This window comes from Orbicella faveolata, unplaced genomic scaffold (genome assembly GCF_042242905.1).
Source record: "Orbicella faveolata isolate gen_17 unplaced genomic scaffold, um_ofav_v1 contig_13, whole genome shotgun sequence".
In the NCBI taxonomy this organism is placed as follows: domain Eukaryota; kingdom Metazoa; phylum Cnidaria; class Anthozoa; order Scleractinia; family Merulinidae; genus Orbicella; species Orbicella faveolata.
In genome coordinates, this window is record NW_028301540.1 from 12762501 (window position 1) to 12779402 (window position 16902).

At 39.0% G+C, this 16902-nt stretch overlaps 2 protein-coding genes across 3 annotated transcripts in view; both read right to left on the reverse strand.

Annotated features, from left to right (window-relative positions):
• LOC110055207 (macrophage mannose receptor 1-like) overlaps positions 1-3119 on the reverse strand; it is a 61126-nt gene extending 58007 nt beyond the window's left edge. Inside the window, exons 1-3 of the mRNA XM_089285772.1 lie at positions 2591-3119; positions 2290-2473; positions 1982-2101 (exon numbers count right to left, since the gene is read on the reverse strand). Coding sequence (XP_089141898.1) covers positions 1982-2045 — 64 coding nt within the window. The 5' untranslated portion in view covers positions 2046-2101; positions 2290-2473; positions 2591-3119. The remainder of the gene's footprint in view (positions 1-1981; positions 2102-2289; positions 2474-2590) is intronic.
• Positions 3120-9042: 5923 nt separating this feature from the next.
• On the reverse strand, positions 9043-15563 carry LOC110069344 (uncharacterized). 2 transcript variants are annotated; one of them, XM_089285784.1, is made up of 9 exons: positions 15434-15563; positions 14298-15353; positions 13817-13912; positions 13287-13425; positions 12740-12833; positions 12432-12501; positions 12016-12160; positions 11210-11461; positions 9043-10818 (listed from the first exon to the last, which is right to left on the reverse strand). In XM_089285784.1, the coding sequence occupies exons 1-9, from the start codon at positions 15520-15522 to the stop codon at positions 10291-10293; spliced, it is 2469 nt and encodes an 822-aa protein (XP_089141910.1). In that variant the 5' UTR covers positions 15523-15563; the 3' UTR covers positions 9043-10290. The 2 variants fall into 2 exon arrangements, with proteins under 2 accessions (XP_089141910.1, XP_089141909.1); XM_089285783.1 differs by having other exon boundaries at positions 12432-12600.
• Between the last annotated feature and the right edge of the window lie 1339 nt (positions 15564-16902).

Genomic DNA, 16902 nt, shown 5'->3' on the forward strand with positions numbered 1-16902 from the left:
ATATTTCTGGGCGGAAATAGCCGGGGATAAACGAATTGGCATCCAATTTGCAAGTAGTACATGCATGAAATCACCTGAGGACGAACACAGGTACGTAAAGCCGGTTGATATGTAGTTGATGAAGATGGAAAAAGGCATTAATTCCTCTTTCATGCAAATGGCTTATGAAGTGGTCGACAAAATAATATGATACTTGTCCTGAATTTATCAAGCTAATGTCACGCCGAGCTATTTGTTTGTAGCCTGCGAAAACTTATAGAGCCCATTAAAATGATCGCTGACCCTAGCTATACAACTGTTTTGTGTTTACAATGAATTATGGAATAAGCTTACTGCCTGGATACGTCTGTTGGAGTGCTATTGACCTGACATCGACAACTTATCACTTCAGTATAAATTGGCAAAATGCGGTATTACGAGGTTTATAGGTATCGACTGTTTCAAACGATGCGTGTCACTCTCACAAGAGCTTGTTTCAGTCAACTATGCTACGAATTTCCAACACTGCGAGTTAGTTCCACGCATTTCTTTTTTTCATAAATTAATCAGGTTCTCTTAGGCTATTGTCAGGCTAGATAATTTGGTCAACCCAATTATCCGCAAAGACCAAATACATTTCAGGCTTTGTCAGGCTAATATTAAGGTTACCGTTTCATAACGCTATCGCTCTGAAAAAAATTACGCTTTGTTAGGTTACGAGTAAGCCTAACATCAAACCCAACAAAACCTTAAAATTTTCAGGCTTGGTTCTTTTAACCTAACAAATTCAATGTCAGGCTTTTGTTAGGTTTGTTTCAGGTCTCACGTCACCAAATCAGGCCTTAATTAGGCCTGATTATGGCTTTGTTAGGCCAGACTTTTTCGTACGGGCTGCCTTAAGGTAACACTGATGATAAATTTGTAAAAAATTGAAGCTTACTTTCAAGTAATCTGTAAATTTTGACCTGACAACAATCCAGACAATTTTAAATAGCAGTTTAAGCTCACTTGATGGACTTGATGGAATATTAAATGAATTCACTGTTGTGGAATGGGAGGTTGATGTGAGTGATTAGTGTTTGAATAAGTTGATTAAACACTCATCCATTCTATTGAATGTTATTACATCCATTTTGAAATCACCTGTGATCTTTACAATCTGATTGGCTTTCAGCAAAGCAATTTATTCACAACCATCCTAATTTTTTAATTAAACAACCAATCAGATTTCAAGACTTATTTAAAATAGCCAATCAAAATGCTTGAAAGCCAGTGCAATTTATTCAGGAATTAAAAAATTATATAACGCGCTATTTTTTACTCTAAATCACCTCTTTTTTCCGTTTTGCATATAAAATGAAATGTTTCCGGTTCTGCTTTTTTAGCACACTGTTGGTGGAGCAATACAATATTTGGTACTTACCAAAGCCGACTGTATTCACAATAGGCGATTAAAAGTGTGATTTCAAAATGGATGTAATAAAGTGGCAATTGAACTTTTTGTCATGCAATTTTGGTCTGAAATTATATATCATACTCGTGATTTCAAATCGAACTCTCGTTCGATTATGGAATCACGGCTATGATTTCAGACCAAACTGCACTCTACTCAGTTTAATAACCATTTAAAGTTGTAAACCTTGACGAATAGTTAGTTTAAATCAAAGCATACTCGTTCTCTGCACAAATCGACTTCCGCGTTCCATTGATCCGAAACAATTCCATAGAATGCTACTTTCTCCACTATTCTTCCATTCTTGATCATTGATATGCATGCATATTGTTCTTATTGTTCGACCAGTGCTGTCTCGCCAGTGATTCAAACACATTTCACGGTAAAATCCACGAGCAATACAACGGCGCAAACGGAGACAGGCGCGAAAATTTTACGCGTGGAGGCATTTGTTTACATAATCATTTGCATCCTGTGGGTTCTTTGGGGCTTTGTTAGTTGCTGCAGCACTTCAAAATTACTTTTCAATGCACAAAAAAGAGCTCTTACCTAATACGGTGTGTACTAGAGCGAAGAGAGACAACAAAAATCTCCATGAAGCCTTCTCCGCCATGGTGTAGATGAACCTTCTTCCCGTTTGCCTCAAGCAACAACACGTGCACGTGATTCCTATGCAATTTGAGAACGGAATTAAGACAGTACTTTTATGAAAGTTGATTCTCACATCCAGATTAATGGACAGCAGCTATTCGAAGTTCCGCATTCCGACGCCAAACCGTGGAACACGTCAGTTTCTATCAAAATTAGTTAAGGCGTACAGGCGAATGAAAGCTGTTAGTAGGAAAAAGCATCCTCACCTATAATTTAATCCCCCCGCGAAGAATTTGCTAGTTGATACGGTCTCTGCCGTATTCGTCCGTTGCTGCCATTTCAACTTTCTTTCCACGCGATTGTCAGAGGGTCTTCTCCTCTACGTTTCGTCTAAATGGCATCAAATCCAAATGTAACGCAACGTTTTAGCACAGGCAGCCCAAGCTCTGTCTATGAACCACACAAGCAACACAATATGGCATCGAATTGTAAGGGTTTGTATGGGATTTTCTACAGGATATCCATGGAAGTAGTTAAAAGTGAAAATTCTCAATAAAAATGGCTTACCTTATTCCAGACGTGTGTTGTTTGCTCCTTGTGTGGTTATTTTACCGACTGAACTTGATTTAAGCGACTTTTTTGAATTCCGGTTTTCCCTTTATAAAGAGAGGACAAGGCGAAACACCTCAGTCGGAACCGCCTGCCGAACGAAGTCAAAAATCCCAGGCTAAAATGTGTCCACGGCCACAAATCCACCGCAGAGTTCAAGGGCAAAGGTTGATCTTTCATTTCAATCCTCTAGCTACACAATTGCAGCCCTGCTAGCGACGCCAGGCGGCTCTTCGTGTCCCCAGTGAAACGATAAAACTATGGAAGAGCTCCGTGTCGATTGATCCGCGACATAACGACCGTTGAAATCGGCTTGGTAACCTCGTCATGTTAGCAAACCAAGACTCGCGGGGGTACTAGACCGCAATTTGTCAACCAAACTTCTTGTCACATCCGGGGTCCCCTCAGGTCGAATCTACAATGCACCATTGTCTCAAACACCCAATCAAAACCGCGCAGCGTCGTCTTTACATGTGCGATATTTTTGCAAAACCGAAGGGAACCCAGGAAGAAATTTACCCGGGAAATCTGTAATTTCTTCCTTACGAATCATGTAAGTATTTTGTTTAATATATTCGTTTTTATTTCTCTCCTGCTCTTGAAAACTTCGAGTTTCCAATGTATTTGCACGTTGCTGTTTCTTACCAGCGAGTTGACATGTTATAGTATATTTTGATTACTTAACAAATAAAGAAGCCTCGACTGTGCTCTGTTCTGTTGTAAAGCACGCAGGAAGCGGTAGAGCACGAAAGAAGTGTAGGGGAAAACACGAGACGAAGTCGAGTGTTTTTCCCCACTTCTTGAGTGCTCTACCGCTTCCTAAGTGCTTTACAACAGAACAGAGCACACTCGAGGCTTCTTTATTTGTTTTATGATAAAGAATCTAATAATTTCCCCACGCATTTGGCTGAATTTTCAAACCAAACTTTATTTTCCAAACGAACAAAAGTGGCGTCACCCGTGTACTGTTCTCTGATAAAGCACGCTAAAATAAGCCAATCACAATCCTTGTTAGAATTGTTCAAATAATTTGATTGGCTAACGAAGCGACAGCTGTCAATCACTAACTGGACTTCGGCTAAGCTTTCAGTTTCGAGTAGTTTGAGCGGCTTTTGAGAGAAGAACGATGCCTTCAAAGTTCGCTTTTAAGTTAATTTTTAAATACGGATCTCAAGGCAGGTAAAGGTTTATAGTCAAGAGGAATCCGGCCGTATTGTGGCCCATGAAAACGAGCACTTTTCCAGTGGAAATTACGAAACGCGGAGCTCAAAGCTTGTGGATGAAAATGCGAAATGCCGGGTTGAATTTGAAAGGAGCTACAGTTATTTACGGCTTGTAGCCGCATGCAGCAAGATTGCCCGAACTAGCGTAAAAGTTAGAAAGACTTAACGGCTCCCACTGGTTCTACTTCGAGCACAGAAGAGAATATCAAAGCAAGTTTTGCACTGACCACTCGTCGGTTTACTTCGCTGAGACGACCGGAGAACGAGCGTTACTACACTTCATGTAAGTGTTGTTTGAGTAAATGAGCATTTTTAATTGTAAATTTACAAAAATAAAGCTTCTCATCATAAACAGAGACAGTTCAATTGTTTTCTGTCGTTGTTTTACTTCTTAGTATAATTTCTGCCTTTGTAACAAAATTAATGTCTTTATCGAAGCACTGTTTAGGTTGAGAATTTGTGTATTTCGCTACAGCTGTACATGTTTTGTCGGCGGGAATCTAGCAAAACTTGTTATTTTAGTACAGTTTTAACACTACTGTTGCTAACAATGGTCTCTGTGAGCCATATTTACTGCAGAAAAATAGCTCGTTTCCAGTGCGTTTGTCTGAGTCACAGGGGATGGTTAATTTGGGTCAAATTTGTCAAAATTCCGAAGCAAAAATTTGGAAGCCAACTTACCGTCATCAACCCGTGCTCTGTTCTCTGATAAAGCACGCTGTTTCAGCCAATCAGAGCACGCGTTATATGGAAACTTTATTATAATTAAGGGTAAAGCTGAATGAGGACCAGAGTCAAATAGTGAACTTTGCTTTAGAAGGTCACAATTTATTGATTACTGGCCAGGCTGGCGTTGGTAAAAGCGAGGTCGTAAAAGCATTTATTGGAAAGGCGAAATAGGCGGGAAAGGAGATCGGTGTCATATGTTCCAGCGGCATTGCTTGTCAAGTGTATGATCGCGGCGTAGCGTCAACTGTTCATTCGTTTTATGGCCTATCGACGGCAGAATTACCTTGGCGACAAGTAATTGATCGCTCGGCTGAAAACTCCGTAATTCGAGACCGAGTTAAAGCCCTCGACATAATTGTCTGGGACGAAGCCAGTATGTCATCCCAGAGGATGTTTGAACTTGTCAACTTCCTTCATCACGAACTGGCAAACGATGATTGTAAAAATCTTCCATTTGCAGGAAAACAAATGGTTCTGATAGGAGAATTCTTGCAGCTGCAACCTGTGCGAATTTATTTGACGAAGGCCGCTTCATGTTTTATTCTCCCCTGTTCGACTTTGCGATTTCACATCGGTTCGGGTTAACAACAGTCATTCGGCAGCAAAACCCAGAATTTTTGGCGGCTCTGGCGGAGATAAGAGAGGGGACATGTTCCATCGCCACCGAACAGTATCTAACCTCGTTGCAAAGGCAATTACCCTGGGAACTTCAGCGTACTGCCACCCAAATTTACTTCAGAAAAGTTCCAGTTCAGCTTGCAAACAGGCGGCAGCTCGATGCGATCCCTGGAGAGTTGTTTAACTTTCATGCCGATTATGAAAATGACAAATCGACGAGTATGAGCTGGCCCGGAGCATCTACTTTGCAACTTAAACCTGGCTGCAAGGTGATGCTAGTTTGGAACAAGTCAGATGATTTAAGGAACGGTACCCTTGGCACATTCACCGGTGTTAGCGGTAATGGCAAGCTGTTGGTGAAGTTTGAAGAGGTGGGAATAGTTGAAATAGGGCGGGAAACGTGGATCAAGCGGGACAGAAATGGTCAAAGAGTTGGAAGTGTATCACAGTTTCCGATTGTCCTTGCTTATGCTGTCACGTGCCACAAGTCACAGGGATTAACTCTGTCATCTGCAGTTGTCTACTGCTCTAGAGAATACGTTCCGGGCCTAATTTATGTGGCAATTTCCAGGGTAAAATCTCCTGAACACATACACATTGTAAATTTTAATCGTCGTCAGCTTTTGAAGCCAGTGAAAAAGGCACTTGAAATCTGCTCTTCAGCCCATCTTTGCTCTCCAGTTGCGGATCTTTCCTGCTGTCGTAACAAGCCCTTCCAACAAGATGATTTGCTAAGTGTAAGAGACCGCTACCAGGAAATTGACCAGGAAAATGAGGAGCCTTTTCAATTTCCCTGTGACATGCTTGATGGGCCAGTACAGGCTTGTTTTGATAATGATGAAGTTGCTACCCCACTGGAGCTACTGGAGGTTTTCGACAGGCTAACAAGGCATGAATCTACACTTTCAAGTCCTCCTGAAGAATTTCTAACTTGTTGCCGAGATTATCTACTGTCCTTGAAAACAGGTGTAGTGGTGTCTACCTTCCAAGAAGAAGAGATCAATAGCATTGACTTCCTGCTGAATGACGATTGTTGGATGACAAAAGTTCCACCGTTTGTTAAACTAATTTGGTTTCATGCTTTTCAGATGATCGAAAACCACATCATCGAAAACCAAGATGACATTGTTGTTGACATTGGACGGCAAGAATTTTCTGAGGCAACTTACAAGCTGGATCAGTTTTTCAATGGTGATGATTTTTCTTTGTATGTTTGTGTTGTTTTTGGCACAAATAAAGGTACACTTCCTCAACGGGCCATTGCACGCAAGCTGGCCACTTTCATCTATTTCGGATTTCTGGAACGGTTGAAGTTCATTGTGAGACAGGACGAAATCTGTGAACCTGTTGCCTTTGATGTTGAAGAAATGAATGAGGTTGGGCTATCAAAGGTCCGTCATGTTGGTGGCTGGGCAGTGAGGAAAGTTCTCTCCCGAGCACGCAAGTATGTCCAAAAAAATGTTCATACAAATTCCAGTTCCACTTTGGCCACTGTTGAAAATCAGCAAAGAGTTTGTGAACTGTTAGAGGAAAACATCATTCAACCATATCATCATCTAGAGGAAAGTTCCAACTTCCCAGAAACCTTGCAAGTAACAGAGGCAAGACAGTATCGCCAACGCGGCCTGCTTCACATCTCTGATGAGGCCTACCTTTTCTTCTTAAATCTTGAACAGAGGAGAGTGGATTTGTTGAACATGCACATTTTGAAGAGGGCACGTGAAGGGATGGTGGAAGCAGCTATCAATTCTCTGTCTAAAGATGAAGAATTGAAATCAACTTGGTTTAAGTGTTTCCAAGACAATGCCACTAAAGACAAGGTAATGGACATATATTTCATGCATCAGATAAAAGGCTCACTAACTTGATTATTGGTACATCATTGAAAGTTTGATATTGTCCATCTTAATTACCAGAAAATCTAAATTTCTTATCATAATTAATTGTGTGCTTCCAGAAAATATTCATATCCCCCCCACGGAGGGTTTTTTTCCAGTTCGACTCTCAACCCCCCAGGATTTTCCGTTCCAGGGGGCTTCACAGTACTCCCCCCGCCCCCTGGAATTTCCATGAGTTTTCTACTTGCCCCACCCCCTACCCCTCGGAAATCCCGTATCCTTAACTCATTAATTGTAACAAAATTTAGCCGCAGCTGTTTATAGTTACATTGTAGACAAAGACGTACTTTTTCACGGTAGACTGCAGACGCAGCGCGTTCCTTCATGTCATATTAAAATGTTCGAACCGGTGTTTAAACTAATAAACAACTGACTTAGAACCGCTTCACTCCCAAATGGCATAGTAGCTGACTTTTTCTTCACTAAAGGAAGTTTTCATATAAGAATCTCGGAACGTACATGAAGCTCTTTCAAATAACCGAGTCGAAGTTTTAATTTATGCATGGTCAAAACAACATATCGAATTACTTTACACGCGTAGTGTAAAGTGGTCACGCAACATTTTTTTCAAAACAGCCGTTTCCCAAATGTCGCTTTACTTTTTCTTTTACCAAAGAAATACATCAATTAAGCCATACGCTTTGTCTCTGTAGTTTGTAAATGATAGTAAATTCATTTTATGCCTTAGTTTTCTGAATTGTCATACATTTCATACGCAACACGCATTGTAAATGAATGAATGAAATCTCGCCTACCGCTCCAATTACAACGCTCCTCGCTGTCCACGATTACATATATAGTTCAAGACAAATGGCTTTGAATCGACTTTGCTCACTTAAAGCAAACTGTTAACTACACGACAACCTAGTTATGGCAAGTCCGAAACGGGGAGTAATTTTGTCCGAGTATCAAAAGAAACAAACAAAGTACGAATCGCATTTAATTGACAGCATGATTAATGCTGGAAAAAGCATCTGAGCTGCATTTGAGCTAAATACAGCACGATCTCCAAAGTATAAAATATCATCAACTTCATTGTTCATATATTGCTGCACCTCTTCGTCGGCATTTTGTTCAACTTGACGTCCAACAAACACGATACTCAGGATTGCTGTCTGTCGTACGATGTGGGAAGAAAAATGGAAAATATATGACAAAAAATCTAACATTTATTTCTCAACGGATGGAACATTCTTGTTGGTTTGGCAACCTGAATCAATTGGGAAAGTACGGTAGTGTTCATTCAATCGCATTTCAGACCCACTGGAAAGAAAACTCCTTGAGTAGCCCCCTCCCCTTTGGAAATTTACCTCTTTCAGACCCCCCAACCCTTTGGAATTTCCGTGACCCTCCGTGAGGGGGGTATGGATATTTTCTGGAACCACACATTCTGAATACAATATTACTTGGTTAAGTTTACCAATGTAATGAGCAAAAAAAAATTAAGAAAAAAGGCACATCCATTGCTTTATAACCTGACCTGATCTGATGGGTTAAGAACTTCTTGCCTTTTTCACTGGTCAAGTCCTTGCTGGACAGCTGCTTGTCCACTGACCACAAATCTGAAGGCCCTATAGCAAGCCATTGAATTTCTGAGGTTCATTTTCTTTGAAGGTACTGTAACTTTACAATAATTATTTTAATATGAAACCAAAGAATGGGGCCTCGCTTCTAAGGAAAAAGGAAACATATAACGAGTGTTGATTAAAAATTGGAACTTTGTTAAAAAAGAAAAAACTATTTGGAACCTCTCTCTTTGCACAGGAACTGATAGAGAGACTTTTCGATGGCATACTACTGTATTACATCAACATGGGGGCTTCCCAATTTTTACGAGACTTCAGGAGAGCAGCACTGGTAAAAAAGAGTGCAGAACTTCGCAAAAGAGTTCTTGAAAGGAAAGAAAAGACGAGAGAGAAGACAGACAGTGTATCCTACAATGTAAGACAACAAGTTTTGTTTTTATTTAATATTGAAATGAACTGAAAAATCAATCCTGATAGTTTGCCATTTATAACTATTTGACAACTAGATTATACTGCAGATCATTATTGAAGCCCTCCTAAAATGAACATATTTATATTGTAATGTTCTATTGTTCCCTACAATTGCCTTCATTTCTCAACTAACAATAGACCAACAATTAAATTGTTTAGGGATATCATACAGTACATGTATTGATTTCATTACACTCAAGCCTCATGAATTCTCCCCTGATCACTGTTAAGTTCCCATTAGATTGACAATATCAATATTATAAATGTTATGACACTTTGAGTTGGCTTTTTTAAAGGACATTCTGAAAGATAGAAGCGAAAATAAGAAGGTGTCACACAGTCGTCTGGTTGCCTTTATTCATCAGCATCGAGGCAGTGGCCCGCTGAGCAGAGTCTACCTCAAAACTCAATTGATAGCCCTATGCCAAGCGTATGGTCTCAGAGTGTCTTCACGATCAACAAAGACAGTGATAGGGGAAGCCCTACTGAATGCTATTGTAGAGCATAACTGCATTCCGTTCTCAGTCCAGGTAGACGACAGACAATTCAGGGTTGTAGGGAACTCTAACTCAGATGGTCACATCAGGATACACTTATCGAGAGGTATTCTAATTATATATTTTATTAAACCAATATTTTAATATACAGCTGTAATTGCGAATCTCACAAACTAAATTCAATCCTTTGACTACTAATTAGATCCTTTGCAAAATGAGAATTCTTAAGCTACGGTGTAGTTTTGTATCCAACAAATACACCTGCCTTTTAATTCTAAATAGAAATAAGCATATATTAAGGCTGTAATAAGAATTGTACTAGCCATACACACCCTACACACAGGTGTACTTCAGTAGTTATATATAAGGTGTGCTAATAAACAAGACTATTTACAACTTTAATTTTTGTATTTTCATGTGGAAGAATTGCCATGCCTATGGGAATCTTAGGCTACAGCCAGGGGAGAAGCAAATGCATTAATTTGTTCATAAATTTGAAAGGAAAAAAAAAATTATTATCCTGCAAGGGCTGAGATTTCACATGTCAAATAATCTAACATTATTAAATCATGTTATCACAGCCATATAACTGCCCTTCGACATAGTGAATTGATCCTTAGCCAAAAAAAGGCCTATTGTTACAACATTAACTAAAAAATTTTCTGCACCTATCAGCATGACTACTTAGCCCCCAGATTAAGTGTTTTTTTTACTTGGAATTGATGGCCTCTGATCTATACAGGTACTGTTACAAGATGCATTACTTTTAGGACTAATTGTGATTTGTCCCAGTCTAATTGAATTTTGTGAAGACTGTTGCTGTAAGAAAGTAGGATTGTCATTTTGACCGTTACATGAACGAATTTGACAAAAGTGGTTCTCCACACAGTCTTGATTCACAATGGAAGGTTTAATTACTGAGCTGGGAAACTTGTGCAATTTGTAGTGGACCAGTGACTGGAAACCAAGGCACACGGATTGTAAATCAAACCATAATTTGCTTGAGATAAATTCTTTGTTGTTTCCTCCAGTGTTTTCTTCCCAGTGACTCATCCAACTATAAAAGTTGTTAAGCTTCTGCAGTCTTGAATCATTTGTAGAGTTTATGTACATCCTGTCATTAAACAGGTTGACAAGTTCACTAGTGTACTCCAAAAGAGATATAACAGAACCCAGGGCAGACTCATCTTCTCCAGTACCGGCTGTAAAGTGTTCCTGGTATTTCTGTGACATAAGTGAAAAGAGGTAATGTACTGTAATATTATCTGGTTTGCATAAATAAAAAAATGTTAGTCAAGAGTGGACTAAAAGCAGGATAAATATAACACTTTTTTTATTGAATTTTGAACATATTCTAATTGTATAACATATATATGGACTTAGCTGTAAAATTGCATATAACTGATGCATGAAATATGCTTATTTGTACCATAAATATCAGACTGTTGATTTTGAAAAGATGAAATAACAATTTGACAGCAGCAAAATTAAATTAACGGCAGGACTACACAGTGGAATTATAGCTAGACAATAAGAAAAAAAAAACTACATGCAATTCACTTTAATAATGAAATTACCATTAATTGTAGTAATATAATTAGCTGTGATTTTGTACCTGCATGAGAAATAGCATCTTGGAGTCAAGCACATCTTCTGCAAGCTTATTCCTCATTTTACTGGCTGGGTCTAGCTCAAAATGCTGTAATGTGAGGTTCTCGTGCAGTGGGAGGGAGAAACTTTCCTGGTCCCAGTTAAATGCACTTTTGAGTTGATCCCAAGTGATTTGTTGTCCATTAACTTTTAAACACCTCGGCTGGCCTCTCTGGTTGCTTTTTTCAATATTATTCCTTATTTTCTTGATGTTGTGCTGATAAGAAGATTTAATGATCAATAGATTAGGATTAATGATTTAATTAATATTACACTTTTGGTATAGTTTTATCACTCCAACAGTTAGTATATCCAAGACTCCCAAACAATTGCAATTCAATTCTCCACAACATTGGGATGGATCAGGCCATGATCAAAAGTCCATAAAATGTCTGCTTAGGAGTATTAATACTACTGGTATTTAAGCAACAGTGTAACCACATTACGACTTAAGAGTGTTTTGATTTTCTAACATAATGTCTGATTATTGGCTACAGTTGTTCAGAATCTTGACTTTGTAAAAAACACAAATTTCCCCTCATATTAACTGAAAATTCCAGTGATCAGTCTAATGTTTCTGTGGTCTGACTTTCTAGAGATATACAGCCAACAATATGTTATCCAGAAGCTATTTTTTTACTCAAGAAGCATCTAGATAACACATTGTTAGCTGTATGAGTATGTGTAACAAAATTAGAGACAACCATAATTGAATGCTGACTAATGAGACGGGGTAAAGGAAATATTTACTTTTTAAAACATTTAAAATACCTTTGGATCCATGATAAAAATCATTGGCCCTCCAGTGTAGAAGTTCCTTGCTACAAATTTGGTCTCAACTGGGTTTTTGTCCTTGTAGTGCAGTTTTATGAACTGTCTGTTACATTCTTCCCCATCTAGGATGCACCAGTATACCCTAAAAAAAAGCCATACATGAACATGTGTCTTATTTCATTGGTAATTTTATATTATAACAGTACTATTTTTTTTTTTTGTTCATAGATTCAAGGTTACAATAACGTGCATGGAAGTGTCATTCTCTGAAGTAAGTTTTATGTAAACCCTCTAAGTATATAAATTCTTAGGTAATCAACTGAAATATAGGTTCAAATATTCCAACATCAAATGTCAGATTTTAATTAATGATTTATTTAATCATAAGGTTTACTTGTTATACATGTACTCACTCAAATCCAATCTCCAACATTGCCAGGACCCCATCCCAGAAACAGAAGTACAAACTGCTTGGAGTGCAATCTGTGGATGGGAATTGTGCGACAGGAAACCTAAACCCATTATCACTGACATAAATGAATTGCAGCACATGAGTAGCAAGTTCTGGTTCATCACCCTTTCCTACAAGCAAATTAAAGAATTTTTTGCTTTTAATGACAGTAGCAGATTCCAAATGGACATCTTTTTAAGTGTGAAATACAGCTTGGAATGTTTCTAAACTGACAATAGGTACAGATGAGTATAGGTAAATTAGTCTTACCTGATAGAGCTGTCATGAGCTCATGACCTTTTCCAAGGTCAACAAAACCAACAAGCTTGTGTTTGCCATCAACGTTGGTCATCTCTAAATTCTCCTGATAATTTTTTATCAAAGATAATGTATATTAGCTTATTACAATATACAAAATTATAACTCTCCTATCAACTATGAGCCAGATTATGTATCTTCAGAAAATGCCCATACACCCCCATGGAAGGGATTGGAAATTCCTGGGGGTTGGCAGGGGGGGGGGGGGGGAGGGCGGGCTCAAAGGTCAAATAACTTTAAGGAAATTCATGAAGTTTTAAATAGAACTTCCCTGTGAGGCTGGGGGTCTTAGAAAAAATCCCTTCCATGGGGGATGTATGGATTATTATTTACTTATGGAACACAACATTGTGTCCAACAAACTTAAGTAAATGTTACTACACAATGAAATATTTTCTAATTTAGCTGTTATTGTAGCGAAGCCAGGACAAACAAATTTTAGACTGATTACTAACAATGTTATTTCTAGAAAGTAATTTTTTCGTGTTCTAAAAGGTACCTGAATCTTCATTTCGTCAATGACTAAACCACCCATATAATCTGCTTCTTTCATTCCACTTCCCTTGGCTGCATTAAGGCACCATCTCAAAACCTCTCGGTTCCACCCAACTGTCTCCTTGACTTTGTTTTTATAAAGCCTGTAAATGATATTTCTTAATATATACTGTAACTTAAAAATAATATGGAGCAGTTTAATAGCCAGGATGCCATTTTTAAAATCCATAGGAATAAATTATTCATTACCAGTATCTTGCCAATTTTTTTTTATCTTTCTACTAAATTGGGCAACATTAACTTTAATCAAATTGCATATGCATGCACATGGTTAATTTGTGCTTTGTGAGGATAGACTGGTAAATGAGTACAGGTGATATGGTTTTGATTTAGTATGGCACTCAAAATGAAACTGTTCTTTCTATATAAAAAAGGTTTTAAGCATTGGGTCAAGATATGGTACCCCTTGTAAGATAACTAAAATTAAATTCAGGAAAACATATTTTAAACTACTTATGGTTTTTTTATACCCACCTTATTGTTTTGTTGCTTGGGAGAATTAGAAACTGGCGTAGAGGATCCAAAACATGAGGGTTTCGGCAGTAAAGATCCAGGCAAAGCCGTATAACTCTGTATTTGAGGCAAAAAAAATACACCTTAGCATTTTTAGGAACCAAATGTATTATTGTTGTTCATGTTGATAGTTTCATGTATACACTCAAACAATGATAGAATGACCTTTTGTTGATTCTTGTATTATAGTATGTTGATACATGTATTATGTACGGTATATATTTATATTGATACATGTATATTATGGTTTGTTGTAACCTAAAAGAAGAGCAGGGATATGGTCGGAAAATATTTCTCTTCCACACGTCCACCATTTATACAATGATCACCAGTTTGTTGTGAAAGAAGGGCCTTTATAATCTTCTTATATGAGGAGGTTGAACTGTCGTTTATAATAGATTGAGCTGTTGTAATTGATTCAATAAAAAATTTGTTTCCTTACTTTGGATGCCACCGGTAACCGTTTTCGCTTTTGCATTGTAGAAGACGTTTTTGTTGCTCCCAGAGACACGCCATCTCGGTAGGGACATTTTGGTCACCAGTATTTAAAAAAATTTGGGAAAGATCATCGTGATCTTCCTCAGCCATTTCAAGGCACTGTGAATTGAATTTCTCTCTCCAGTATCGCTCCCTTTTCTCTGCGTTTTGTCGTGCTTGCCTTTCTTTGGCAAGTTGTTGGACAACTTCACTCTTGGAGAGATATCTTTTGTTTGTGTGAGGGTGAATGGAATCCCTTGCGAGCCCCCTGCGTTTAGCTCGGGAACCCAGAAGTTTAATGTTCCCGCAATTCGCACAGCAAGTGCCATCTTGGACAGTAATAATATTGCAGTTATGGGAGAAAACCCTTGTTTCACCCACACAACTGTTGATGTCAGTTCCTTCCGTCAAATCAACATACTGGCCAGTGGCATGAGGAAGGGTTGTGGTTTCCCCATGTTCCAATGTTGTGCCTTTGCACAATTTCGCATTATCAACGAATGCTAGAATCAAGTTGATTCTCTGGCTTAATGGGTATCGTTCTATGTACGAGATGTTCATGAACTTCCCGATATCGCTTTCACAGCCATGAGAAATAAGGGAGTAAGAAATTCTAGAGGATGAGAGTTGAGTTATCTTGACTTCAGTGGACAATCGGTGACTGTTAAACGAACACGACTCGAAACGAAGAAATGACACATTGTTTGGGTTGTCACTCATTTTGCTCCATCCACGTCCCATTTCTAGGCTACTTCCTCGAAATTGTTCGAAAGTCTCTCCTGGTAATTCAGTGACATGCATATGTTCCTTACGCCGCAAGTTAAGGTAACATGTTCGACGATCTTTATTTGGTCCTCGCCTCACCAATTTAACCTGATCTCCCCATAATTCTTTAATAATTCTCCCGAGCAAAACAGAGCTCAATTTGCCGGCGGCATTTTCTTTATCTTCGTATGCTCTGGACAAAATTTTGCTGGCTTCTATTACATTTACTTCACAATATTCGTAATTCCAGAACGCCCTAAGAGAAGCAAATTTAGTTTATCAGCTCGGGAATATTTTATGCAAACAAATCAAAGGTACATAAACGTGATAACTTACCATGACTTCCACTTCAAAAATGATTGTATCTCCTCAGTTTCTACGGAGCTTTCGCCATTGATTTTACGTTTCTTTGGTTTGGAAGCCATTTTGCAGAAGTGTTGTGTACGATTATTATTTTGAATTTTTGCAAAGACGACGCTGCGCGGTTTTGATTGGGTGTTTGAGACAATGGTGCATTGTAGATTCGACCTGAGGGGACCCCGGATGTGACAAGAAGTTTGGTTGACAAATTGCGGTCTAGTACCCCCGCGAGTCTTGGTTTGCTAACATGACGAGGTTACCAAGCCGATTTCAACGGTCGTTATGTCGCGGATCAATCGACACGGAGCTCTTCCATAGTTTTATCGTTTCACTGGGGACACGAAGAGCCGCCTGGCGTCGCTAGCAGGGCTGCAATTGTGTAGCTAGAGGATTGAAATGAAAGATCAACCTTTGCCCTTGAACTCTGCGGTGGATTTGTGGCCGTGGACACATTTTAGCCTGGGATTTTTGACTTCGTTCGGCAGGCGGTTCCGACTGAGGTGTTTCGCCTTGTCCTCTCTTCATAAAGGGAAAACCGGAATTCAAAAAAGTCGCTTAAATCAAGTTCAGTCGGTAAAATAACCACACAAGGAGCAAACAACACACGTCTGGAATAAGGTAAGCCATTTTTATTGAGAATTTTCACTTTTAACTACTTCCATGGATATCCTGTAGAAAATCCCATACAAACCCTTACAATTCGATGCCATATTGTGTTGCTTGTGTGGTTCATAGACAGAGCTTGGGCTGCCTGTGGTTGTAGACATGAAACTCGGCCAAGACAACGAAAAGTGAGTTGAGAAATCAGGAATTTGACACATTAGAGATACCCTGAAGCAACTCCAAAATTAAAGAAACTACAGTTAGTTCGAGTTCTCGAGAGGATGGAGAAATAGGGGATTCGAGGGATCGGAAAATCCATGATTATCCCCCTGCTAGAGCTCTATAATTACTCTTGCTCTCTCGCACGCGATACATGGTGTCACATGAGCGTGTGCTTGAATAACGGGCATGGGCAATTCAATTCTCGACGAGGGTTGTAAAAGCTAGTCTTCGATCGAGGATTGCTCGAAAACCTACCGTAAAACTCATGATGAAATTTTCACAGTTGATTTGTAGGGGTGAATCACGTTGAGAGTCAAATTTAAAAAAAAATCTGTAAGATACGTTTTCTTAGTTTGCGAAAAATCTGTCTAACAGATTTTTATTTTACTTTTGCAGAAATATTAAATCAGAGCAGGAGCCATAATCAGGGACGGAGACCGTAAGTCTCGGGATTCGCGCGCTCCTATGATATGGGACAATTTTTCTATTTTTAGAACAAATTGCGCCATCCTGACGTCATATATCCGCGCGGATTCACGCACATGTCGGGGGCTCTCGCGTGGATGTTGTCACGTTGCGTGATCAAATGGTGAGAGTTGAGAGATTCTCTTGCGTATTTT